Below are 26366 nucleotides of genomic sequence, written 5' to 3' on the forward strand. Positions count from 1 at the left end.
GAATGCATAGAAAAAATTTTAAAGGACTCAAAGCAACTTTTTTTTTTAAACATCCGTTTCATGGTGTTCTTTGATGTGTTTATAAAAGCTGCTAACACATAGGAGGATGTACTATCTACTGAATGGCAAGAAAAGGAAAAAAAAAGAGCACAAGAAAATGAGTACTTATTTGGTGCTCAATACTTTACTGGAATAGCCTATCTGTTATCAAAACTTAAGGTTAAGCCCCAAATCAAGTAACTTTTATTATGCAAACTTCAAAAATGGGTTTTCACGATGAGCAAGTATTGGTAATGTGCAAAAATGGCCATTAGTTGTATATAGTTTTTTCTAATTGATACTAGTAATCCATAGTGGCATCATCTTTCAAGTTCAAAAGGTGGCAATACGTGAAAAGAAAAAAAGTGGTAGAAGTGAGCATTAATTATTCATATAATAATCTTGAGGGAGCAGAGTATAAACAGAAAAAAGAAAAATCAAAGAGATGTTCTTCAGAGCTTTCTATGTTCCAATAGGTTTTGCGTGTAAGGGGCCACTAGTATCCAATGATTATACCCGTAGAAAAAGAGTACCCTTTGCTCTTATTGGAAGATAATGGTGCTGAGACAGCTAGCGTTTGGTGGATCAAGACCTGTTCACACAACCTACTAAATATGTATCCCTTAACTCTTTGCAATTTCTAATTATAAAGCAACAATGAATGATGTAAGGAAGGTTAGTGTGACATAACTGAAGAGTCTTTTCCTTACTTTAACTTGCACTAGGTATTACCTTAAGCCAACAGTCCCCAACCATTTTGGCACCAGGCACCGGTTTCATGGAAAACAATTTTTCCACAAATCGGGGGTAGGCCACATTAGATTCTCATAAGGAGTGCACAACCGAGATCCCTCTCATGCTCTCAGTTCACACTAGGGTTCACGCTCCTGAGAATCGAATGCTGCCACAGACTGGTAGCAGTCCATAGCCCAGGGGCTGGGGACTCCAGCTTCAGGCAACCATCTGAGTATGCTTCCTCATCAATAACATGTAAGTAATCCCACCTAAATTTTAGTATTTCCAGGCTTAAGCAAGGCATTCAAATGTTAAGATTCCCTTCCTTCTCCTTAGGTTAGTTTACTTAGAGAAAACAGAGGACATGAAAATGCCTGACACATGGTAAATACTTACTACTGGCTTCCTATGACACACGGTAAATACTTATTATTGGCTTCCTATTTTTCCTACCTGGGGCTTTTACTAGTCCACGGGCATATTTAATAATTGTTTATAGCTGCTGAGCTATGTAAGCATCCAGAAATCTTTGTTAGCTATTAATGTGGCTTAGCTGAGCTACAGTCTTAAACGGTGATTAATGATGTCTCCATGTAGGAACTTTTGGCCCTTTGGTTACTTACTGGTAAAGAAGGAAACACGGAAGTCTTGTTCCCTTCCTTCTCAACTGAGAACATCTTTCTCAATTCTACATAGCCTGAGTAATATAAGCCATTTTATATAGTTCTGTATAATAACTACGGCTCTATTTGATAAAAAACTTTTAATTCATGGAATTAGCTGCTACATATATAAAGGGTCTATCATGTTACTGTTCTACCTTGTTACTGATGCAACACTTTGGTATTTTCTCCATGATCCTTGACCATTTTGTACTACCAAGAATTCTTTATATTTCTATATGTATTTTTTCCTGCCCTATACTTGGCATCTTCACAATACTGGTTATAGATGAATGAAAAAAATAGCACTTGGCTTATCCTAACCAATAATCTTCCTAGTTTCAGCACCCTTAGACTAAAGCTTAGAAGTACCAATACCCCAAGCCAAGGGTTGGAAACCACAGCAGGTGAAACAAATCTGGCCCTTGGCCTGTTTTTGTAAATAGTTTTACTGGAACACGGCCATAAGCATTCATTTACATACAAAGGCTGCTTTTGTGCTACATGACAGAGTTCAATAGCTAAAACAGAGAACATATGGTCTGCAAAGCCTAAGATTTAATATCTGGCCTTTCACAAAAAAAGTTTGTAGACCCCCACGCTAAGTTTAGTATTGGGAGGTCTCCATGCTCTTTGAATGGCTCTCAAGAGCATTGTGATGAATGAAAAAAGCTTATCTCAAAGGTTGTGTATTCTGTAATTCCATTTATAAAACATTCTCATAATGATAAAATATAGTGATGAGGAAAAGATCAGTGGTTCCTAGGGTGAGAGCTGGTTGGGAGTAGGTATGGCTTACAAAAACGTAGCATGAGGGAGATCATGATGATAGTTCTCTATCTTGGTTGCAGTGATGGTTACACAAATCTACACATGATAAAATGATAGGAAGCTATTCATGCACATACCGTACCAATGTCAACATCCTGGTTTTGATACTGTACCACAGTAACATAAAGTGAAAACATTGACGGAAATAGGGTTCAGCCTACATGGACTTCTCTGTACTAATTTTGCAACTTCCTCTGAATATAATTATTCCAAAAAAGAAAGTTAAAAAAACACAAACTTGCACATTCAAGAAAATTGACAGCAAGATAAAATGAATCAGTCAATTTTATTCCAATTCTTCAAAATGTATACTCAATATGTTGCTTCCAAAATGTAAGTCAACCTTTATATAATAGTTTTATTATTTCATCTTTCTTTTCTTTCTTTTTTTTCATCTTTTCTTTATGGTTTTTCAGTAGAAGCCAGAATCTTGAGTTGCCCAGTTAGGAGCCTAAAATACGCAAAAAGAAATCAACAGAGTGAAAAGAAAATACTTTCGGAAAAAAACTAACATACAGCATTTACTTTAGCACTACTCTTGCCAAACCATTCTAAGATCTTAACTCCTGCAATTACTAGATGTCAGATGTCCCACTTAGGACAAAACAAACATCAAAATTATTATCTGGTATAGTATTTGGCCAATTAAAATGTACAGCAATAACGGTATCATTAATACTGGAACAATAAACACCACAAATTAATCCTGAAGCACACAGAAAAAAATATATGAAAGTTATTTTCTAGGCTCAGTTATTCTAAACTTGGTTAAAATATGCAATTCAAATTCTAATGCATCCTTCTCTTTTGAACTAACGGACTATTCCACAGACACAAATTTGTTCTTAAAATTTCAATCAAATAGGGTTTCTGCATATCCCACAACTGTTTCCTAATGACTTCCTATCCTCCTGTTACACATAATCATAATGTGTAAACAACATAGTTTAGGATTCCAAAATTATAAGGCCATTCAAGTTGCTTCAATCTCTAACACGCAGAATTAATCTCCCAAAATGGGAGATTAATTTTTGATGTGAATATCAGATGAAAGATAATGACATTTGTATAAGATCAGCACTAATACATATAATAAGATCAACATTTTTACAGAACTATTTCTTTAGATTTAGAAGGAATACATATTTCGAACACTTGAAAGAGGGCTACACATGTAAGTTATCATCTGCCAGTATCAAAATGATGTGTTGAAAACCCTAAGGAAATGAGTTAATGAAGTCACACAGGAAGAGTCAAAGCAAAAGAAAAATAGTTATAATAAACTAGGAACACAATTTCTTTTTGAAGAGTCAAAGCAAAAGAAAAATAGTTATAATAAACTAGGAACACAATAATGCATCTAAGAAAAAATTCATTTGTTTAGTAATTTCTTAAAATGTTCATATCTTTAAAGAGAAAAACAAAATCAGCTACAACTCATATCAATACACTTTCAAACTTCATGTAACAATTGCACGGTTGCTAAATCTCAGACAGAATAAAAAATGTGTGGTTCTTACCTCTGACCTGCTATTCTGATTAAGTTTCTTCTCAATATTCATGGCCAACATCTGGCTTCTAAAAGAAAGGCTTTTGGTCTTTTCAATCACTTGCTGATAGGGTGAGACCGCATTGTTACCCATAACCACATGACCCTAAAAGGAAACACAGGGAAATTGATCCTATAATGTAAATGACAGAGTTTCTCAGGTGAGTAATAAGCATGACATAATCTTTGCACATATTTTAATGCACTATATAGAGATGACAATATTTACTAAGTAAGAAAAAAAATAGGAGGCTTTTGTTGCCTTCAAAGAAATGTTTTACATTAAAACAAAATAAATTATTAAAGGAGGTAATAAAATGTCCTAGTTAAGAATTCCCAAAAGTATAATTAAGAACTTATAGTATGTAGCATAGCTAACGTAATACTCACTAATTTAGAATCAATCTTGGCATCCAGTCTTGCATTTCTAATCAAATTTACAATCCACCTTTCAGCTTCTTCTGGAGTCATGTTCAATTTATCTGCCAACATGCTAATGAAAAAGTAAAAACAGCAATGTTAATTAACTGGCCCTAAAAACTTAGTTTTACGTACACAGTGTTGACTCATACTCTGCACAGAGACTTTTTGGTATTTCTGGATCACCTTTCTCTTATATACCATGACCCCTACTGTCTGATTTGTTCATGTGCTTGTGCCTATTGACTTGTACTACGCACGACCTATTCCATTCACCAACTGGATTGTAAAATCCTTGAGGGTAGGGTAACATTCTGCATTTATGGAAATCCTTCAGCTTCCAGAACAATACTTTACATTTACCAGGTGCTCAACAAGTAATGATCTAAGGGAGAAAAAGGTTTTATGATGTTCCCTCTATATGAGGGTATATTAAAAGTCAGCCCTCCATATCCACAGGTCCCACATTCTCAGATTCAGCAAACCATGGATAGAAAATATTTAGGAACAAACAAACAATAAAAAAGAATACAAAAATAATACAAATGAAAAACCAACACAGTATAACACCTATTTACATAGCATTTACATTTTTAACAGTAACCCAGAGATGACTGAAAGTATATGGGATAATATGCATAGGTTATATGAAAATATCACCCCATTTCATTTAAGACACTTGAGAATCTGAATTTTGGCATCCAGGAGGGTCCTAGAACCAGTCTCCCAAGGATACCAAGGGACAACTATATAATGGTTATACAAAGGAAACCTTTGTATAAAGGTTTCTTTGTATAAAGAAGACATATGAAAAAGACACTTGCACAGATATATTTACAGCAGCACAATTCAGAATTCACTTAGGAACCAACCTAAGTGCCCGTCAACTAATGAGTGGATAAAGTAAATCTGGTATATACAAACCATGGAATACAACTCAGCCATTAAAAGGAAGAAAATAATGTCTTTTGCAGCAACTTGGATGAAACTGGAGGCCATTATTCTAAGTGAAATAATGCAGGAGTGGAAAACCAAAAATCTTATGTTCTCATTTATAAGTGGGAGCTAAGCTATGAGCTAAAATCTCAGAATTCACCACTATATTATTCATCCGTGCAACAGCAAAAAAAGTGTACCCCAAAAGCTACTGAAATAAAATTTTTAAAAAAGTAAACCTACTATAAGGAGCATCAGTAATAAGTATAATCTCAGGAAAAACATAAATAAAACTGAGGGGCATTGTGTATGTTTGTGCTATAAACTGTGGGGGCACTCCCTGGAGCTATAGACTATATATAGTGTGTGCGTGTATATGTCTATATATATATAGACACTGAATTTCAGATAAAAGAGACGGAGGGAGTGCACCAGACCATGAAGATCTTGATCTAAAATACTATTTGATATCAATCAATCTGCATTTTGTATTTTTCCAATTTTATGATCAGGTTGAAGAGGGCCATTGCGGTGCTTAATTTATCAGAATTAAAAACACACCAGTCTTAGTAAGTAGGTTAAGTCAGTTCAGCTGATGGAAGAGTACCTACATATGCATGCAAAATATTTAAGAGTATGTAGTATACATGCATGTATATATGTGTGTTTATACACTGTCTTTTATCTTCATGGAAGCTATCAGGTCTCAGCTAAAATAAGACCCTCATAAGCCTTCTAAGACACCTCTCGCATCTGTGATACATCAGTTGGGTGCTTTCATAGCACCTATTTTTGCTATAGTTGTTTTACTGAATATCTGTCTCCAAGGTAGACTGTATACATGTAACCAAAGTGCAAGCACCGTATCCTCCTCGTGCATTGCCATTATGTCTACCAATTAGCAGCACAATGCCTCATACACAGGACACAATAAAAATTTACTGTCTGATTGATTCCCATTCTAGTCACTACCCTAGTTCAGGCTCCACTGCTATTTCTTAGTTTTCTAACTACTTTACCTCTTGAGTCTCTTCCATCTATCTTACATAGCTACCAGGTTAGTTCTACAACCCAACTACAGTAGTTCCCACTTATCTGTAGTTCCACTTTCCGTGGTTTCTGTTATCAGCAGTCAATTCCAGTCTGAAAATATTAAATAGAAAACTCCAGAAATAAGCAATTGATAAGCTTTAAGTTGTACACTGTTCTGGCTGGCATGATGATATCCTGTATTGTCCTAATACCTCACCCAGGACTTGAATCATCCCTTTGTCCTGCATATCAACACTGTATACGCCACCCGCCCATCGGTTACATAGTAGCTATCCCAGCTATCAGATCAAGCGCCCTGACATCACAGTGCTTATGTTCAAGGAACCATTATTTTACCTAGTAATAGCCCCGAAGTACAAGAGTAGTGATGCTAGCATATTGTTATAAATTTATTATTATTGTTGTTAATCTTTTACTGTGCTCAACTTATAAATTAAACTTTATCATAGTCACATGTGCACAGGGAAAAACCTAGTATGTATTGGGTTTGGTACTACCTGCAGTTTCAAGCATCCTCTGGAGGTCTTGGAACGTATCCCCTTGGATAAAGGGAGACTACTATACCCAATTTATTTCCATATTCCTTTCAACACTTTTAACTTTCCAAGTTCCCATTATTCTCCTTCATAAATATAACATGCCAGCCAAACCAAACCAATCCTTTACCTTCATTGACATTCACTCAACAAAATATAAACCGTGTTAGATACTGTTGGCAAAACATCCTCTGTTGCCAGCCTTTACAGAGTTTAAGTCAAGGGGGTCTTGACTTGAACATCGCTTGATCTTGGGAGGCAGAGGTTACAGTGAGCTGAGATGGCATCACTGCACTCCAGCATGGGCAACAAAGTGAGACCTCCGTGTCAAAAAAAAAAAAAAAAGAAAGAAAGAAAAAGAAAAAGAAAAAATAAAAAGTGGAAGGAGCTATGTATGTGAAATCCAAAAAGGTCTACCAGTTCTAATCTGGAGATTTTAGGAATAGCTTACCTAAGGAAATGATACTTAATCTTAGATTTTTAAGACCATAGAATGAAAATTCCATTGTAGGCTGGATGTGGTGGCTCATACCTATAATCACAACACTTTGGGAGGCTGAGGCCAGAAGTTTGAGATCAGTCTGAACAACGAAGAGAGATTCTGTGCACACGTGTGCACACACACGCATAGCGGGACACACACACACAAAGGCACGGTAGTCTGCACCTCTAGTCCCAGATACTCGAGAGGCTAAGGTCTGAGTATCATTTGAGCCCAGCAGTTTGAGACTGCAGTAAGCTATGATTACACCAATGTACTTCAGCTTTGGTGACAGAACAAGATCCTGTGCTTCTATAAAAAAAAAATTCCATCTTATGTAATAACTAACTAGAATTCTCTATCCCTCCCTCTTTCTTTACATCCATATTCTAAGTCTCATTCCAACATAGCTGGTGTTAATTTTGCATCAAGCATCAAGATCCATAAATGCCTGCATGCTCTAAGCCATATGTTACTTTGTGGATCTTTGTTTGCACTGTGCTTGTTGATCTTTTATTTGTTGATCTTTACTTTTCGAGGTGAATCAAGTCAAAGAAAAACCTGAAATAAGGCCCAAGGAATACTAGTAAATTATTCATGGCATCTCAGTTTATCTAAGCTACCAATTACCACTGTGACTGAATTAAAGAATGTGGAAATAATCTAGTTTGTTTTAAGTAACATGAAAATGCACACAGTAAAAGAAACCAAATGATTAACAAGACTGTAATCCCAGCACTTTGGGAGGCCAAGGAAGGAGGACTGCTTGAACCCGGGAATTTGAGACCAGCCTGGGCAACATAGCAAGACCCTGTCTCTACAAAAAGCAAAGAAAAAAAAAAAGGCAAAAAAAGGACTAATAGAAATCATCAAGGTCTACAATTCGTTTCCAATCTAGCAATTTTATGCAGAATAGTATAGATTTTAAAATAAAAGTGTAATATCCTATCAAAGCTCAGAAGATAAAAAGCTGTCCCTGGTGGTATAGTGGCTACGGAGAAATAAAACCATTTTTAAAAAGACAAAAAGTTGGCTTAACTTATCCCAGAATATGCTACCTCATGTTACTGAAAATAATTCAATTTATCAATAAACTAAAAGACAAAATCCATCAAAATGCAGAATTTCTGAGAAAAATATCTAGTCCAATCCAGATTTTAAACACTCAAATTTCTAGATTATTTAGATTACACTAAAAATCTCAATCTTGTCTGTAGGCAGCTTAAGGTAGATATTTAAATATGTTCTGTAAATCCCTTATAAATATCTTTAACCTAACTAGCTCTGTTGCTCCACCGGCACACACACAAAACACAGTATCGAATATGTTAAATAAGATACGTACAGAATTCTTAAGTGCTATTTCAAAACAGAAAGCAAAAAAAAATCTTTCATCCTCAGTTCAATTTAATTAAACATGTTCATGCTTCTAGCACAAAATGAAATACCTTGTTTCCAGGAAGTAAAAAAATACCAGAGACCCCACTTAAGGACACAAGATATATAAGTCTTAATTTAGGGAACCGATTAGGGTTGTATCAACTCTAGATTTTCTGTCAGGTTTTCAGTGCCTAATCTTTTAAATGGTCTTCCTTTTCTGAACTCTCCCATAGCCACCATCTTCCCCCACCCTCTCATCTTAACAAAGACTTGGAAAAGTAAGGATCTGGAGGTCCTATATTTCACCTGTCTTATTAATTACCTCTTTGAATAACCTGGCTTTCCAAATTTTATCTGATACGCACAATTTATTTCAAAATACTGTTGATTTAACCATTCGAATATAGAAACCTCTGGTCTAGCTTTCACTGAAGACTGTTGGCCAACTATTCAGAATATCCAAAGAAAAGTACTCCAAGTCTTCTCTAATTAGTTTAAGACAACTAATTAAAGAATCAGTGTTAAGTGTAAACTATGTTTAACTGTATGATTGGGAGGAAATAGGACAAAGAAAACAGGAGAAAACTGAGACGTGCTAAATCCTTACGTGAAAACTGAAAATTCTCACTGAACTTTCCAATATCTCTTTATAATCTTATAAATAACTGAACCTTATTGATAATGCAGAAATGCAATGATAATGGCCTTTGAAACTATCTCCATACATTTACATTCTAAATGTAAATTGTTATATGGTTATAAGAGCTTTAAGAAAAATATTAAGACCTAAAATATAACTTAATAAAATAAGCAAAGCAGAATAACTTCAAAACTTAAAGTAACCCCCATTGGGAAATTATATTCATGTACGCTCCAACATGTTTATCATACACATTCAAAATATTACTTCCATACTTTGTTTTTATCTACAATTGAAAACTGGTCCAAGAATTATTTTAGAACAGCTTTTAAATTTCAGACACATACCATAGCTGATAAAACGATTCAGCTATACTAAATTAAACCCCAACACAGTAATCTTTTTTGACAGATGTTGCATACTTTATGGTAAACAGATTTGTAACTTATCCTACAGATCAATAAGGTTGTATAAAAACATATAAAACATTTTTAATATACATTTTTATAAAGCTATCACATGTGCTTACAGGCATTTAGTCAGGAAATCTATTAACAGAGAATGTTCCAAATTACACATGGAAAGAGTTATTTAATAAACAATTATGAGTTTTATAATACTATTTTCAGCATTTGAAACATGTCCTTTGGTGGAAGAAAAAGAAGCTGAGACATATCCTTTCCCCTCCCTCAAAAGACATCAAATAACTTTAAACTAATTAAAGGCAAAAACAAGCCAGCATAAACTAGTGAATGGAATAATTTGCCATAGTTAGCATTCAGTGGAAAAAGTCTAGTTTGGGCCTTAAAGATATTCCATTTAGAGAGTTACCAGGATTCACTGACCCTATCTAATTTTCTTCCCATTGTTCTCCAATGCAGAGTGACTAGAGAGACTGATATGGACATACTTTTAATAATGTGTAATTTCATGTATGAAATTTGAAATTTCCCAAAATTACAAATATTTTCAATAATTTGTAATTTTATACTTGTCCACTTATTTAATATCTGCTTCTTCCTCTGGATTTTAAGCTCTTTGAAAAAGTACTCACTACTTTCTACCCTGTGTTTGGCCAAAAGAGGCACTCATTAACATCTGTAATGTTTTCTTTGGAGAGCTGTACTACTAGGTAGGTCGCTATTAATTAATTATACCTTAATCATGATAGATGATTATTTGTTGTTTAGGAACAACATATTTGTTGTTTAGGAAGCTGAACACTAACTTTTAGAAAAGTTTTGCTTATTCTCAAAGTAATAAAAATACAGGAATGGAGAACAAATGAGTAGTTGCCAGAAATTAATGAGAGGGTGGCAGGGAAGGGGGTACCACTATAAAAGAGCAGCTTGAAGGATCCTTGTGATAGAAATATTCTATATTTTGAATGTATCAACATCAATATCTTGGCTGCTATATTTTACTGTGGTTTTGCAAGATGTTACTAATGGGAGAAACTGAGTAAAGGACACAGGGTGTCTTTTTATCATTTCGTACAAGTGATATATAATCATCTCGAAATAAACAGTTTAACCTTTTTTTTTTAAATTTTTTAAATTTTTTTTTTAAGCCAGATCTTGCATCAAAGTCACTTAGAGGACCTTTTCTAAATCACAGTCTCTGGGGTCTGCCTCCAGAAAATGATTTTAATGGTTAGGCTCAGTCATCTAGTATTTCTGTTTATTACTTTAGAGTTTCCCATTTGATTCTAATGTGCTGTCAGTACTATAAAATCACTAATTTACAGCAATGATTCCCCAAGGCTGACTGCAAAAGAATCAACTGAGAAGCTTTAATCCCAGATTCTCAATGCCTACATCACAGAGATTTTGATTCAGAAGGTCTGGGATAAAAGCAGGAAATCTATTATTTTTAAGCTTAAATTCTTGTTGTTTTACTTCTCCAGATGATTTCAATGTACAACTAGGTTTAAAACCTCTAGATTAAAGTATTCTTTTTCCTGTATATTGTTTAAAGGTAGTTTTTAGCTCTGTTGGTCATTATCACGGATTACAAATCCTTGAAGTCCAAATTAAAATGTTTGCTGTATTTATAAAATCCCAACATAAATACTTATTATTTCCAGCCACTGTCTTTCTTTTCTTTTTTTTTTTTTTTTATTATACTTTTAAGTTCTAAGGTACATGTGTACAACGTGCAGGTCTGTTACATATGTATACATGTGCCATGTTGATGTGCTGCACCTGTTAACTCGTCGTTTACATTAGGCATATCTCCTAATGCCATCCCTTCCTCCTCCCCCAACCCCACGACAGGCCCCGGTGTGTGATGTTCCCCACCCTGTGTTCAAGTGTTCTCATTGTTCAATTCCCTCCTATGAGTGAGAACATGCGGTGTTTGGTTTTCTATCTTTGTGACAGTTTGCTCAGAATAATGGTTTCTAGATTAATCCATATCCCTACAAAGGACATGAACTCATCCTTTTTTATGGCTGCATAGTATTCCACGGTGTATATGTGACACATTTTCTTAATCCAGTCTATCACTGATGGACATTTGGGTTGATTCCAAGTCTTTGCTATTGTGAACAGTGCCACAATAAGCATATGTGTGCATGTGTCTTTATAGCAGCATGATTTATAATCCTTGGGGATATGCCCAGTAATGGGATGGCTGGGTCAAATGGTATTTCTGGTATCAACACACTGTCCTCCACAACGGCTGAACTAGTTTACAGTTCAACCAACAGTATAAAAGTGTTCCTGTTTCTCCACATCCTCTCTAGCACCTGTTGTTTCCTGACTTTTTAATGATCGTCATTCTAACTGGTGTGAGATGGTATCTCATTGTGGTTTTTATTTGCATTTCTCTGATGGCCAGTGATGATGAGCATTTTTTCATGTGTCTGTTGGCTGCATAAATGTCTTCTTTTGAGAAGTGTCTGTTCATATCTTTTGCCCACTTTTTGATGGGGTTGTTTGTTTGATTTTTTCTTGTAAATCTGTTTAAGTTCTTTGCAGATTCTGGATATTAGCCTTTCATCAGATGGGTAGATTGTACAAATTTTCTCCCATTCTGTAGGCTGCCTGTTCACTCTGATGGTAGTTTCTTTTGTCCAGCCACTGTCTTTCTAACCCATTACAGCATCCTTAAAAACATGAAGAAGCTTATCTTCTTAATTCATTACACAATAAAGGTATTGAATTATTGATTTTTTCACTCCATTACTTTAGCAGGCTGTAATTACACGCCTAAAAAATTGGTGACCTAATGCAGTGGTTTTGGATTCTGGCTGTGCTTCGGAATAACCACCCTCAAGATACAGCACAGCAGCCCTGCTGCAAATCATAGCACAGCCTACTCAATAAATGTGATTCAAAGGTTTAGGGAGGCTACAGGGAGTTTATAAAACAAATTCTACAAAAATTCTGAAACACAGAGTTAAACTGACTTAGGGTATTCAACTTTATCCTCTGGCTCAACTGATACACTAAATGACAAATTAATCTAAACCTGACATTTCTAAAAATGTAAGTTGTTCACAATATAAAAGAATTTACAGTGAGGTACAGTACAATGAATGTCAGACACCTTTAGTGTGGGCTCTATCAAGACCTAGTTTAATGTCCTTGAGTCTTAAATTTCCTGGCTACAAAACAATGCAGTTGTTCTGAGTCAGTGTTTTGTAAAATTGTGTTCCAAAGAGGTGTCTTAGGAGTCAGGAGAGAAGCTGAACAGAGCTGTAAGACAGGCAAGGTGAATGGGCTCTGCTTTGATCTGCTTATATACATATATAAATACATATATTCATATATATGATAACTGCATTTGAAAATAAGTCCCACTGTCACACACATAGAGATTTGAAAGCCATGCTTCAAGATCTTGAAATGTGAGCCATCTTTGAAGTATACCATACTGAACACATACAAACACATTTTCAGATATAAAACATTTCCATCACCACAGAAAATTCTACTGAAAAGTCCTTCACCTGAAAAGTAACTGTTGTTGGATTATAAGATCCCTAAGATTGCTTTCAGATTGAAAATTCCACCATAGTATTTGAAAAAACACTGGGTGCAAGTGGCTCATGCCTGTAATCTCAGCACTCTGGGAGGCCAAGGCAGGCAGATCACTTGAGGCCAGGAGTTCAACACAAGCCTGGCCAACATGGTGAAACTCCTTCTCTACTAAAAGTACAAAAATTAGCTGGGCATGGTGGCACATGCCTGTAATCTCAGCTACTTGGGAGGCTGAGGCACGAGAATCTCTTGAACCCAGGAGGCAGATGTTGCAGTGAGCAGAGATCGTACCACTGTACTCAACAGTGCAGGACTGTGTCTCCAAAAAAAAAAAAAGAAAAGAAAAACACACATTATTGATCCATGTACTCTTAATCATCTTAGTAAAACATTGAAAAAAAAAAAACTGAAGAGCTGAAGTGAAAGAAAATGCTACTACTAGAAAAAAAAATATTTTTAGACTCTGGAAAGCCACTAGGACTTTAGTCTGAAAATGTTTTGTAGATTTTTGTCTAGCATAAAACTACAGAGATTAAGAAAAGAATAAAAATCTACACGGAGAAAAGTTTGAAAAATTCTTAGGTAATGTCACATAAAGGTATATAGAAACATTCCCACTCTATTAACTTCTTTGAGCTGCACATCTCCCTTCAGTAAGAAGGACACATACTTAATCTATGTTCCTGTTAAAATATAACAAACCAAATCCCAAGAAAGAAAATAATGAATCTATGGTTGCAGAGTTAAAGAAAAAGAGCTAGAACAAATCTTATTGATAGTACCTTGGAAGCAAACATCAAAGCAGACAAGCATTATCACTGACAAAAATGCCAAGTTCACTAATACAAAGAACAGAAGAACTTTACTTAACAAATATTTATATTGTATACTCACACTATACTGTACAAAGCATATTAGGTGCTACAAAGTTAGTATGCTAGGTGCTAAAGATGCAAAAAAAAAGGGTCAGCTTTCAAAAGGCCCACAACAGGGATAGTAGTTACATCAGTCCTGGACCAAGAAACACCCAAATGACCACATTCTAACAAGAAATGGAGAAAATTCTATAAGGGAAACCAAAATACTAACATCCCTCTTTCACAAGCCCTACTTACAAACCTTAAAAATAAAGAACAATGCAAGAATTCGGTTACTACTGTCCACCGGAGCCCCACATATGATATACCTACCTCTTTATTTCACAACCAATTACATTATTAGGAATTTTCATGTAATTTGTAAGAGAATCAGGTTTAAAAAATTCTGTCTACAAGCTATAGTAAAGTGCTAATAAAACTGTGAAGGCAAGGATTCAATTCCCATAGGAAAAAATCCCATGATTATACTATACTTCTAATTCTGGACAACCACTTCAATGGACAGCCCACTAAAATTAGGCAAAACAAGTACGGATAAGCAAAACAAATGGCATTAAAGAAAAAGAATTTGTTTTATGCACAATTGCTCAGAAGCAAACACTAAAGTAGTAGGTTTTTAAACATTTATGTTTGACTTCTTCTGTGCCCAAAGGGCACTAGTCATTTTTCAAACTCTAATGTGTACAACTTATTTCTAATAGGTTATGTACATTTCACAATTTTTACCCAAAAATTTTCTCACAAAACAGAGGAAATTACAACTAAAATTCACCATAATTTTTCCATCTTTCAACATTTTAAGATGTCATAGGAGTTTACTATAGGAGAAGTCAAATATGTAATTAAATCATACAAACTAAACGGAAAGGATTACCAAATATAGTGGTCTTCCAACAGAATTTCCAAGTTAATGGGTATCTCCTTCTTTGTACTGCTGCTGAAAACCATTTTAGAAATGTTTACTTCACTTTTCTCCTTATGTAAAGTTACAACAGTATTTACTCTTCAATAAGGCAACTGACAATCATATATTGCCTTTAAATTAGTATTTTGAAAAATTATGCCACTCAAGCTAAAACGATTTGAGCCTGTAGCAAAAGTTAGGTTTTTAAGCAATTTCATCAAATTGTTTCATTGTTCTTCTGAAAGCAAAGGGAAATAAAAATCCAATTAACTAGAATTCTATTAAGTGTAAATTCACAATAAATGGAAATTTCCAGGAATTTTAAAGTAGAAAACCCAAATCAAATCAGTGTTCTTACTTGATGCTAATACACTGGTGGATGCGACAGAAAGTCTCAAATATGAAGAGACGGGCATTTTCAATGAAATCCTCAAGACAAGCCACCAAGAAGAAGTCATTCACAAGCACCTATATGTACAAATACAACAAAAATTAATGATGAAATGTGAATCAAATACTTTGTCTGCTTTATTTTTCCATTCTAATATCATGAGTTTTATACCACAGCACTTTCTAGAACACTGTGTTCAAATATTTAATGATTTAAATAAGTAGTAAAAGACTACTACAAGATAAAGACCTAAAAACTACAATGTTTCTGATAACTTTAAGTAATAAAGTAGCCTTCAGACAACAAAGTTTGGTACTATCCATTATTCCACATAAATACTCTGCAGATAATATACCTCTTCCAACTATTTAAAATAGTTATAAATGGACTAAAGCCCTATTTCTGTAATATTAAGTAGACTTAGAAATTAGAAAGGAAAAGAATGCAAAAGGTGGCTACTATTCCACAGATGGTGTAATTAAAAGAGACTATTTTAATTTCAAAAGCAGCAACCAAGTGCCCTCTAGGTCTCTTAATAGCAAAACCTAAACACTTAGCATAATGAATATACACCAATATTTACCTTAATAATGCAAAATATGACTACAAAAAAACACCAATTAACATATATGGATAATAACATATTAACATATTGGATTCTAATTTTCTATTCCATCTAATGTTTGAAAATCATCAGGGAGGCCAGGCATGGTAGCTGACGCCTGTAATCCCAGCACTTTGGGAGGCCCAGGCGGGAGAATCACGAGATGAGGAGATCGAGACCATCCTGGCTAACACGGTGAAACCCCATCTCTACTAAAAATGCAAAAAATTAGCCAGGCGAGGTGGCGGGCGCCTGTAGTCCCAGCTACTTGGGAGGCTGAGGCAGGAGAATGTCGTGAACCTGGGAGGCGGAGCTTGCAGTGAGCCGAGATCGCGCCACTGCACTCCAGCCTGAGTGACAGAGCGAGACCCCATCTCAAAAAAAATAAAAAAGAAAGAAAATCATCAGGGAATGGATATTTGCATGATCATTTTTTTCCTTAGAGAAATAAGACCTTTGTCAACAAATTGCCCATTTTGTGCCAAAATTCTAGTTCCAAGGATGAAACTGATGACTAGTAACTTGTGAATCTGGTAAATGTGACTACATTTAGCAGTTAGAATTCTTAGTTTGGTTTCTTAAAACTTGTAACTAATTATTCAAAACAACTATAATCTAACTCTTCCACAGTTGTTCTAAAGGTACTTTAATTTCTACTAAACAACAAGAGACACTGCCGTTATAAAATTCATAAGTACAATGAATTGCCTGGTTTATCACAAATGTTAAATACAACCATGGGAAATATTCTAAAGATAAGCCCACCTATGAACCAAAATTAAAAACACAGTTGTTACCTGCAATTCAACGTGACCTTGCCTGTACATATGAAATATTAAAAATATTTATTCATTCGAGATAAGACATGAAATTATGGATATATCTCTGAATCTACCCCCAATGTTTCAACAAACTCCCCTCACAAAAGAGATAAACACATGGCAACAACATTAAAAAAGCACATTCCCATTTTAAGATTAATAAACATAAGCCATTTAAGCCATTTTAAGGTTAATAAACATGAGCCATTTAGGCCTCTTTAAGATTAATAAACATATTTCTGTTATAATTACTTCATTATTTTAAGGAAGACACTGCAAGATTAACTTTACAATATCCAAAAATTTAAGAACAGTGTTAGTTTATAAGTAAAAATTCATACTTACTGATTCACATTCCCTCAGCTTTTTCTGAGCCCCATCGAAGTCAAAGTTAACATATAAACATTCAACAAATTCTGTAATTGGGTCTTTATATGTGTAAGACTCCTGTAAAAATAAAGTCAATGATCAAGGTAAGTCTGATTCAACACCGTTTAGCAGACTGCCCCAGAATATCCCAATCTTCTTGTTTTCTCCTTCCTTACCATTAATTTCTAGCCAAATTACCTAGCATCTTCTCGAAGCAATTGTTCCTATCCTGATTCCAGACCACACCTTAAGCTTATAATGTCTTTCAAACCAAGTTCTCTAAAGTCTCATCCTAGAAACATTCTGAAAGCTTTCAAATTCCCCTACTACCAAGTCTCCCTTAGTCAATAAACAGTAATAAACTTCCCAAGCATAAGGATATTCATTCCCTACTGAATGACAATAACTTCTTTGTATTTAATTCACTCTTAAATAAATATTTAAGTTATTTTTCTAAACTATGGGTTTTGCTGACAAGCTCACTAAGTATCAATCAGCATGGCTGCCTGAACCTTTTCCCCAACTTGGGGTCTACTGAAACTGTATTGTATATAAAGTTCACCCATCTAGAATTATACAGGTAATGACCCCCTAACTCCAGGTTCTAGATTTTCTTCACTCTTTGCAATAAGAGAAACACATATACATAATGTATATTAAGTGTTCATCTAGCAGACAGTAATAATCATTCCCACCACATCCAACTTGTGTTATCTTGGACTTAAGGAAAACAAAAGCGCGTTTGAGGCCCTTCTCTTTTCTAAACTTCATGTATTCCTCACCTATTTTTAAAAACATTTTTACCTTAAGAACTAAGTCTTGCTTTAGAAAAAGAGGTTAGACCTAAAGCTTAGGTACTTTTAAAAAAAACAATATATAATTCAGTTTTACCTGTTGAATAACTTTAACTAGGTCTTTTAGAACCTGCCGACGTTTCCGAACATCCTTGTTTGTTATGACTGCTGTAGTCAAATAGCGAAGAATGTGTGGACACATTGTCTGAATTGCATTAAGATATCTAAGAAAAAAATATAAAAGTTATTTAATAACTTACCCAGGGTGAGTTAAAGAAAACTCTCAAAGCAGGTCATTAGATTGTAGTATTTCACTAGCCTAAGACTACAAACACTTAATAATGAGTATTATAAGAAAATCTCCTCCAAGGAAATTTAAAAACAGAATCCAGTTTCAGGAATCCAAAAGAGGAGAATGCCAGCCACTATTTCTTTAATATGGGGTGAGATGGAAGACTCAATCAAGAGGCTAATTATCCTGTTACTATTTTTGAGTAACAGGATTTTGGAAGGCTCATTGACATGCTGTCAGTCTGTTCCAAAAGGCACTAAGCAAAGACTTTCATTCACCTATTAGAAAAAAACGTGTGAAAACCTATGTGCAAAGCACTCATACTAATCAGAAAATCAGGCACTTCAATAATTCAGGGGATGAAAGACTGGAAGCAATAGGGAGAAGGAATATTACAATATTACAAGGCATTGGTTGAAGTGGTAGAAGTAGGAATTAGGAAGGAATAGATGTTAGGTAAACATTAACAGGGTCTTGGCTAATATTTAGCAAATCTTGCTGTTGTGATGATCAACATGGGACAATGCCCTGTAATTAGGTGTTTACCCTTGTTTCTCCTGCTTAATTTCCTCAAAAAGCTCCCTATTTATTTACCCAATAAATATTAATTTAGCACCTCTGAGTGCCAGACACTATACCTATCTCAGAAGTATCTGTCAATAAAGTCCATTTCTCTTAGGTGAATATTCAAGCCCCAAATCACTCATCCAGCTCCATCTCCCATCACACTACCATTAACAGCTTCCTCTTTCTTCAAGTTCACTCCACACAGATTGGTCTCCCAAATGCATACCCTTGAAAGCCTAAATCTTAGCCATCCTTCAAGGTCCAGCTTCAATACCTCATCTTCTAAGTTCCCCCAGGCAATGATGAATACATCTGTATTTTATTATATTACAGATTCCCACAAAATGTTGTTTAAACTCTTTAGAGGACCCTAGAATCGAACACTTAATACTATCTAGTCCCACTCAGCCACCCTGAATGCCCTCTAAATGAGGCAAAGTATACAAAGAATATCCACTCAAGAATAAATAAGTTCTAGGAAAAGACACCAAAAACAAACTGGTTGAATGACATCATCTGAAAAATTAAGCTCGAGTTTCAAATGAAAATTTTTTAATTGCAATGCTCATTTATAACAATTACTTCTCTTGCCAGAGAGCTCATGTACAAACACAGGAAAGCATGATTGTTTTTTCTTACTATCAGTTTTAAAGTAGGTAATTTTATTTTTTTATTTTATTTATTTATTTTTTTGAGACAAAGTCTCACTCTGTCTCCCAGGCTGGAGTGCAGTGGCACCATCTCAGTTCACTGAAAAATCCGCTTCCCAGATTCAAGAGATTCTCTTGCCTCAGCCTCCCGAGTAGCTGGAACTGCAGGTGCACACCACCACACCTGGCTAACTTTTCACGATGTTGGCCAGGCTTGTCTCGAACTGCTGAGTCCTAAGTGCTGGGATTACAGGCTTGAGCCACTGCGCCAAGACGAAGTAGGTCATTTTGGTGTGCATTTATGAGACTAATCATAAATTTATCTAAAAGCAATTTATACACATATTGTTCTATAAGTTTGTTGTATAGCGTGTTATTTTTACTTATCCTAAGTTTATACTATTGTGCACCATATACATCTTAATTATTTTTACTGGAGGATTCCTTATTTGGGAAATCTATTCTTTGTTTATGTGAGTGTATTTCAGAAGCCAGCAAAATTTTTGTAAAGAACTAGATAGTAAACACTTTTGGCTTTGTGGGCAAGAGGCAAAATTCAGAATAGTATGCTAGATATTTCTATAAAAAGAGAGGAAACAAATTTCCAAAATATAGGTCTACTAATGAGACCAATGGAATTCTTTCACTGGGAATAATTTTGCTCAATTAACTTCAAATTTAGAGGTTCATATCATTAAAAAGTATTGCAAATGTTTTTCTGATAATGTAATCTGTAATGAGATTTTCCATATTTAGTCCTTGAAAATGTAAAAACAGCCAGGTACCATGACTCATGCCTATAATCCCAACACTCTGGGAGGCCAAGGTGAGAGGACTGCTTGAGCCTAGGAGTTCAAGACCAGCCTGGGCAACATAGTGAAACCCTGTCTCTACAAAAAAATAAAAATAAAAAAATTGAGGTGGAGGATCACCTGAGCTCAGGAGGTCGAGGCTGCAATAAGCTGTTAACTGCACCACTGCACTTCCCACCTGGGTGACACAGCAAGTCCCCGCCTCAAAAAAAAAAAAAAAGAAAGAAAGAAAGCGAGAAAAGAAAAAAGAAAATGTAGGCGGGGCATGGTGGCTCATGCCTGTAATCCCAGTGCTTTGGGAGGCCAAGGTGGGTGGATCACTTGAGGTCAGGAGTTTGACATCAGCCTGGTCAACATGGTGAAACCCCGTCACTAATACTAAAAATACAAAAATTACCCACGTGTGGAGGCAGGCACCTGTATGTAATCCCTGTTACTCGGGAGGCTGAGGCAAGATAATTACTTGAACCCGGGAGGCGGAGGTTGCAGTGAGCTGAGATGGCGCCACTGCACTCCAGCCTGGACGACAGAGCACGACTCCGTCTCCAAAAAAAGAAAAAGTAAAAACATGCACAGGCACTAGTAAATGCTGACATCAAACACCAACTGACAAGTATATTATTTCAATTGAGCACATTTAGAAAGACATGTACAATTCTATTATATTGGTGTTATCTTTTAGCGTGTCATTACATTGCAAATTAATCACTTTCAGTTCAAATTTTGAAATATAGAAATTTCCTTTGTGCTTGCAATAAGGTCTAAAACTTTCTGCAACTCTAATTTGAGCTTGGAAATGTATCTGCTACAATCCTATTTAGGAATGAAGGTCTCCCTTTGTGTTTTAACTTCTGACAGAACACAAAATGTGTAAAGCAGTGGCTTTTTATTACTTATAATTCATACCATGTTGTCACTGAAATGACTTTACTGCAATATAAATTCTACATATAAACACTTTTGGAATTTTAGGTGGAACAGACTAAGAAACATTATCAGGTCTGCTGCAAAAGTTAACCTCCAGAGCCATTCAGTGTTTGATAACAGGTTGGGGGCAGTTTCACATCTCTCCCTGGAGCAACATGCTCTCAATATTCTCAACTCGGAGCAACTGTTCTCGCTGAAAGGTTAATAGTTTTAAACAAGTTTATTTCACTGGACAGATTTCTCTGGCTGCTAAAATCAAAACATGTTTTAACTGGATCACCACTGGTAAATGACTTTCCTTACTTGGCTAAAAGTACTACTCCTGCCTGGGCATAGTGGTGTGAGCCTACAGTCCCAGCTACTCAGGAGGCTGAGTTGGGAGGAAGGATCATCTGAGCCCAGGGAGTGAGTGAGCTGAGGCTGCAGTAAACCAAGATTCCACCACTGCACTCCAGACTGGGCGACAGAGCAAGACATGGACAGACAAGACAGGACAGGACAGGATAGGAAAGGATGAAAAGAAAAAGAAAAATAATAGGAAAAGAAAAGGGAAAGGAAAAGGAAGGAAAGGAAAGAAAGAAAAGAACCACTCAGAAACTTTTAAAAAAATTTTAGAGCAGGGGCTCATTCTGTCACCCAGGCTGAAGTGCAGTGACATGATCATCATTCAGTCTCCCAAGCTCAAGTGATCCTCCTGCCTTAGCCTAAGTGATGGGGCTATGGGCATGAGGCACTACTCTGGGCTAGAAAGTTACCTTTGAAGCCTCACTTTCATTAAGTTTTATGAAAAAATTCTGCTGGGATCTAATATTCCATTTTTAAAACTTATAATTTTTCTGACAGTTGCTTTCTTGTCAGTTTGAGAACATGTGACAGTTGTGATAAGTGATTATAGTCCAGTAATGTGGATGTATATTATTAGCTTACCTACAGTGTTTAGTACTTTGCTTTGTAATTCCTACAATAAAATCTCGACTCCACTGTGCTTTATAATCACATTTGAAGTTCACTTCTCTGTTTTGACAGGGTAAATAAGCACTGGTAATAAGATAACATATAAATAAAATGTTGCAGTGTGACAATATGGGGCATGAGAAACACTGTCCAGGTATAACTGGCATCACTTGGATTTGTAGTAAACTGAGAAGAGTATGAAGTGGCAAAAGTGCAACATATAATCTCTGTCTCAACTACTCAAGTCTACCATTAGAGTTCAAAAGCAGCCAGACTATACACACAAACACACACACACACACACACACACAGAGAGAAAGTGGCTGTTTTCCAATAAAAAGTTACGAACACTAAAATTGAAATTTCATGTCATTTTTACATCACAAGATATTATTATTCTTTTCACATTTTTTTAGCCAATTAAAATATAAAAGCCATTCTAGACTGCCAGACATATAAAAACAGGTTACGGGCCAGATTTTAGCCCATGGTCCATAGTTTGCAGATCCTTGGTATACAGTATCAGGCTCCAGGTGTTTTTACTTTTTAGAGATAGAATCTGACTCTGTCTCCTAGGCTACAGTGCAGTGTTACAGTCATAGTTCACTATAGTCTTTAACTCCTGGACTCAAACCATCCTCCTGCCCTAACCTCCCAAGTAGTTGGGACCACAGGAGTGAACCACAATGCCCAACTGATTTCTAAAAAAAAGTTCTAGAGATAGGTCTCACTATGTTACCCAGGCAGGCTTCAAACTCCTGGCTTCAAGTGACCTTCCTGTCCCAGCCTTCCAAGTAGCTGGGATTATAGGGAGGAGCTACCATGCCCAGCCAGACTTCAAAACATGGCAGACTCCCTACTTTATAGGGCAAAAGTGATCCATCCTGTGTATATACATCTAGGTGTGTATACATCTATATATAGATAAGGAGAGGAAAGAATAGGAGTGGAGATTAGAGATGATTATTTTGTTATCTCAATTCACATTCTTGAAGGATTAGCAATTATAAATTTGTTTCAAACATAAGCAAAACCACAGGTATATACGTTAACAGTTAGTCTACCAATGACCAGTGTGCTCTTTTGTTTTACTTCCCTGGCTTATCTCTCCTCTCTGTCCAACCAAATTTAAGACAGATCAATTTTTATCTTCAAGGACTAGATGCTTCTAACTTCTCCAGTATTTGGCATGTACAATACCACTGTATGTACTCATTAGACATGCTCTTGTACTACTTATTATGTTACTAGTTTGAATTTTAAGCTGTGTAATAGCAGGCTATACTTCTCATAGTTTTGAAATCAAATTTTACTAGACCTTTTTTTTCTTTTAAATAATAGACTCAGTATTTATGTTGTGAAGTGATATTCCAAGCTCGGTAAGTAAAATGTTTTAGTTTATTTTTTCATTCTAGCACAATTCTTCCCCAACTGTACAGCTTTATGGGAGTTTTCCTACAGTGTTTCATAATTGGAAGTCAGAAAATTTAATAATCAAAACAAAAAATATACTACCAAATTTTAATACTTAAGTATCTACTGTATGTTACAAGAACAAGAAAAATGACAACTCTGTCTGTAAGTATGCTTACAAGTTGGGGAGATGAAGCTATTATAAGTTTTGTTTATTTTAACAGCTTTAAGTAATTAAACATCAAGTACAAGCTAAACAAAATACACTGAAATGACTTCACGAAGGAAGTAAATCTGAGCTGGACCTCAAAAACAGATAGGCTTTGGACAAGAAAGAACAAAAAGGGAAGTGCATTTCATGAAGGCGAGGCTTTAAAAAGAGAAAAACAAAAACACAGGTAGGACACTAAGTAGACCTTCAGAAGATTTCCAGATGAGGACCCTAGAGGTCATCTTGAGTGAGCTAAAGCAGGTAAAATACTTGCATGAAAAAGAGTTTTCTTACTAGGAACTAATTAGAAAATATAAGGAAAATAACAGCAGGAAAAGTCTGACAGTACAAATTCTACACATCATATAGTGGATTGGTTAATAGTAAAACTTGAAATTTCTTAGAAAATTTTTATTATTTTTATTTAGAAAACGAAATATTGCATCTTTGTTTCTACAAGTGGAGAGTAACAGGGCATTGTATTACAAATGGATTCTTTTTCCTAACAGCATCTACATTTAGTGGCAAATCCTCATCTCCGATAGCCTGTGAACATGGCTCTATCTTACACCTGCTACTTTATCTTATATATTATGTTACATTTAAAAGTTCAACACTTTTCAAATGTGTAAATCATCTCCATTTTAGAGTCAGAATAAATTATGGCAGAAATGGTAATACATGTGACGTAAGAGACTTTAACCTGCACTGGTATCTAAACTTTAATTTTAAGGACAAACATATACATGATCTCTAAAGTACTTTTATATTAAAAATAAAAAGTATGGCCGAGTGCAGTGGCTCACGCCTGTAATCCCAGCACTTTGGGAGGCCGAGGCGGGCGGATCATGAGGTCACGAGATCGAGACCATCCTGGCTAACATAGTGAAAAACCCTGTCTCTACTAAAAATACAAAAAAAAAATTAGTTGGCCGCGGTGGCGGGCGCCTGTAGTCCCAGCAACTCGGGAGGCTTAGGCAGAAGAACGGCGTGAACCTGGGAGGAAGAGCTTACAGTGAGCAGAGATTGTACCACTGCACTTCAGCCTGGGCGACAGGGAGACTCTGTCTCAAAAATAAAATAAAATTAAATTTAAAAAAAAGGTATGCGATTTACAATCTATGTATAACATGCAATCAACCAACCACCTACTGTGCTGTAAAAAATTAAAACTACTTTTTTCATAAATCTTTAACAGACACAACTGAAAAACATATACTGATTATAGACATACAAATGCAAATTACACACAATCTCAACAGTAAGTAGCTCTCCCATTTCAAGAATATGAAGTCCGGAAAATGGATGACACAAAGATTTGTCAAGTCAACTGGGTATACTTCCATTAGGAAAAAAGTCAGAATCAAGCAAAAATCAAAATCAGATAAGAAGACTTAACAAGACATAAAATAAGACAGCAATCTGACCCTATAGCAAGTGAAACAGTAAACACAGTACTTTTGTAAACAACTAAAAGTCATCATACTACTGAGTAGTTTTCTTTTCCACAGGCCGTCTCTGTTCAAAGAAAATAGTTCCATAGGCATGATGGTTCTTACTGGGGCAATAAAAATGTTTTAAAACTGGCTTGTGATGGTTGTATCACTCAGTTAAGTTACTAAAAATTACTAAACTATAAACAAACTCTTCTTGGACTTTAGAGTAAATCAAAGCAGTGGCATCCAACTATATTAGTAATCCCTATATTTTTCACCACCACATTTTTGCAGTTTTAAAAAACACACAAAAAGTTTCAACTATGTCCTTGAATCAGGTAGCACAAATTAATTTTTAAAAATTTCAACCCTTAAGTACTAATCTTTCCAGTCTTCTGTATGACTAAATGGCAAGTATTCATAAAGTGCTTCTGCTGTGTATGCACTTCACTGTCTTGGTTGTCCTTAAGGAAAAGCACTTGTGCAACTGAGAAACAAGATGAACCAGCTGCTTTTCTAACAGAACGCTATTTTTACTTGAAAGAATGGCAGACAAACCAAAGCTATTCAGACATTCAGACTTGGGAATTTGGTGCAGACATTTTCTAGAAAATGAAATGAGCCTGTCCTTCAAGAAAAGCAAATGATAAAAATTAGAGCTTTCAAGAAAAACTAGAATTTTGGAAAATTTGTATCAGCCACTGGGAGCTTGAAAGTTTTCCAATACTTAACCATTTCTATGGGTTTGATAGTGATGTTAATGAATGTGGTTTTTCTGGTGTTGTATAACGTCAACACACTGGAATACCTGCATAACTCACTGGACCAGTAAGTATTTCCCAAACAACCAATGAATGATACTATAATATCATGCATGGGTGAAAGATCCATTCCAAGTAGAATACCAGTATAGCTTAGGATCCCAAAAAGTTTAATGACATGGTTTCAGATTCTACATTACAAACAACCTTTTAAAAACTACTTTTTGTTGAGTTGTATTGTATCTGTACTTCTTATTGAGTTTTACTGTATCTTCAAAAAAGAATATTCACAATTATTGGAAAAGGATATTATTAGTAAAACACATCTTTCTTT

At 35.4% G+C, this 26366-nt stretch overlaps 1 protein-coding gene across 2 annotated transcripts in view; it reads right to left on the reverse strand.

Moving 5' to 3' along the window:
• Nucleotides 1-2534: 2534 nt before the first annotated feature.
• The window catches only part of EIF3E (eukaryotic translation initiation factor 3 subunit E), a 45111-nt gene continuing 21279 nt past the window's right edge, over nucleotides 2535-26366 (reverse strand). The window contains exons 8-14 of one of the 2 annotated variants that reach the window (XM_033203526.1): nucleotides 18107-18233; nucleotides 17192-17293; nucleotides 15389-15498; nucleotides 15001-15063; nucleotides 4207-4309; nucleotides 3788-3922; nucleotides 2535-2718 (exon numbers count right to left, since the gene is read on the reverse strand). In XM_033203526.1, coding sequence (XP_033059417.1) covers nucleotides 2680-2718; nucleotides 3788-3922; nucleotides 4207-4309; nucleotides 15001-15063; nucleotides 15389-15498; nucleotides 17192-17293; nucleotides 18107-18233 — 679 coding nt within the window. In that variant the 3' untranslated portion in view covers nucleotides 2535-2679. The remainder of the gene's footprint in view (nucleotides 2719-3787; nucleotides 3923-4206; nucleotides 4310-15000; nucleotides 15064-15388; nucleotides 15499-17191; nucleotides 17294-18106; nucleotides 18234-26366) is intronic. The other variant, XM_033203527.1, reaches the window with a different exon arrangement.

This window comes from Trachypithecus francoisi, unplaced genomic scaffold, assembly GCF_009764315.1.
Source record: "Trachypithecus francoisi isolate TF-2019V2 unplaced genomic scaffold, Tfra_2.0 Lachesis_group7, whole genome shotgun sequence".
In the NCBI taxonomy this organism is placed as follows: Eukaryota; Metazoa; Chordata; class Mammalia; order Primates; family Cercopithecidae; genus Trachypithecus; species Trachypithecus francoisi.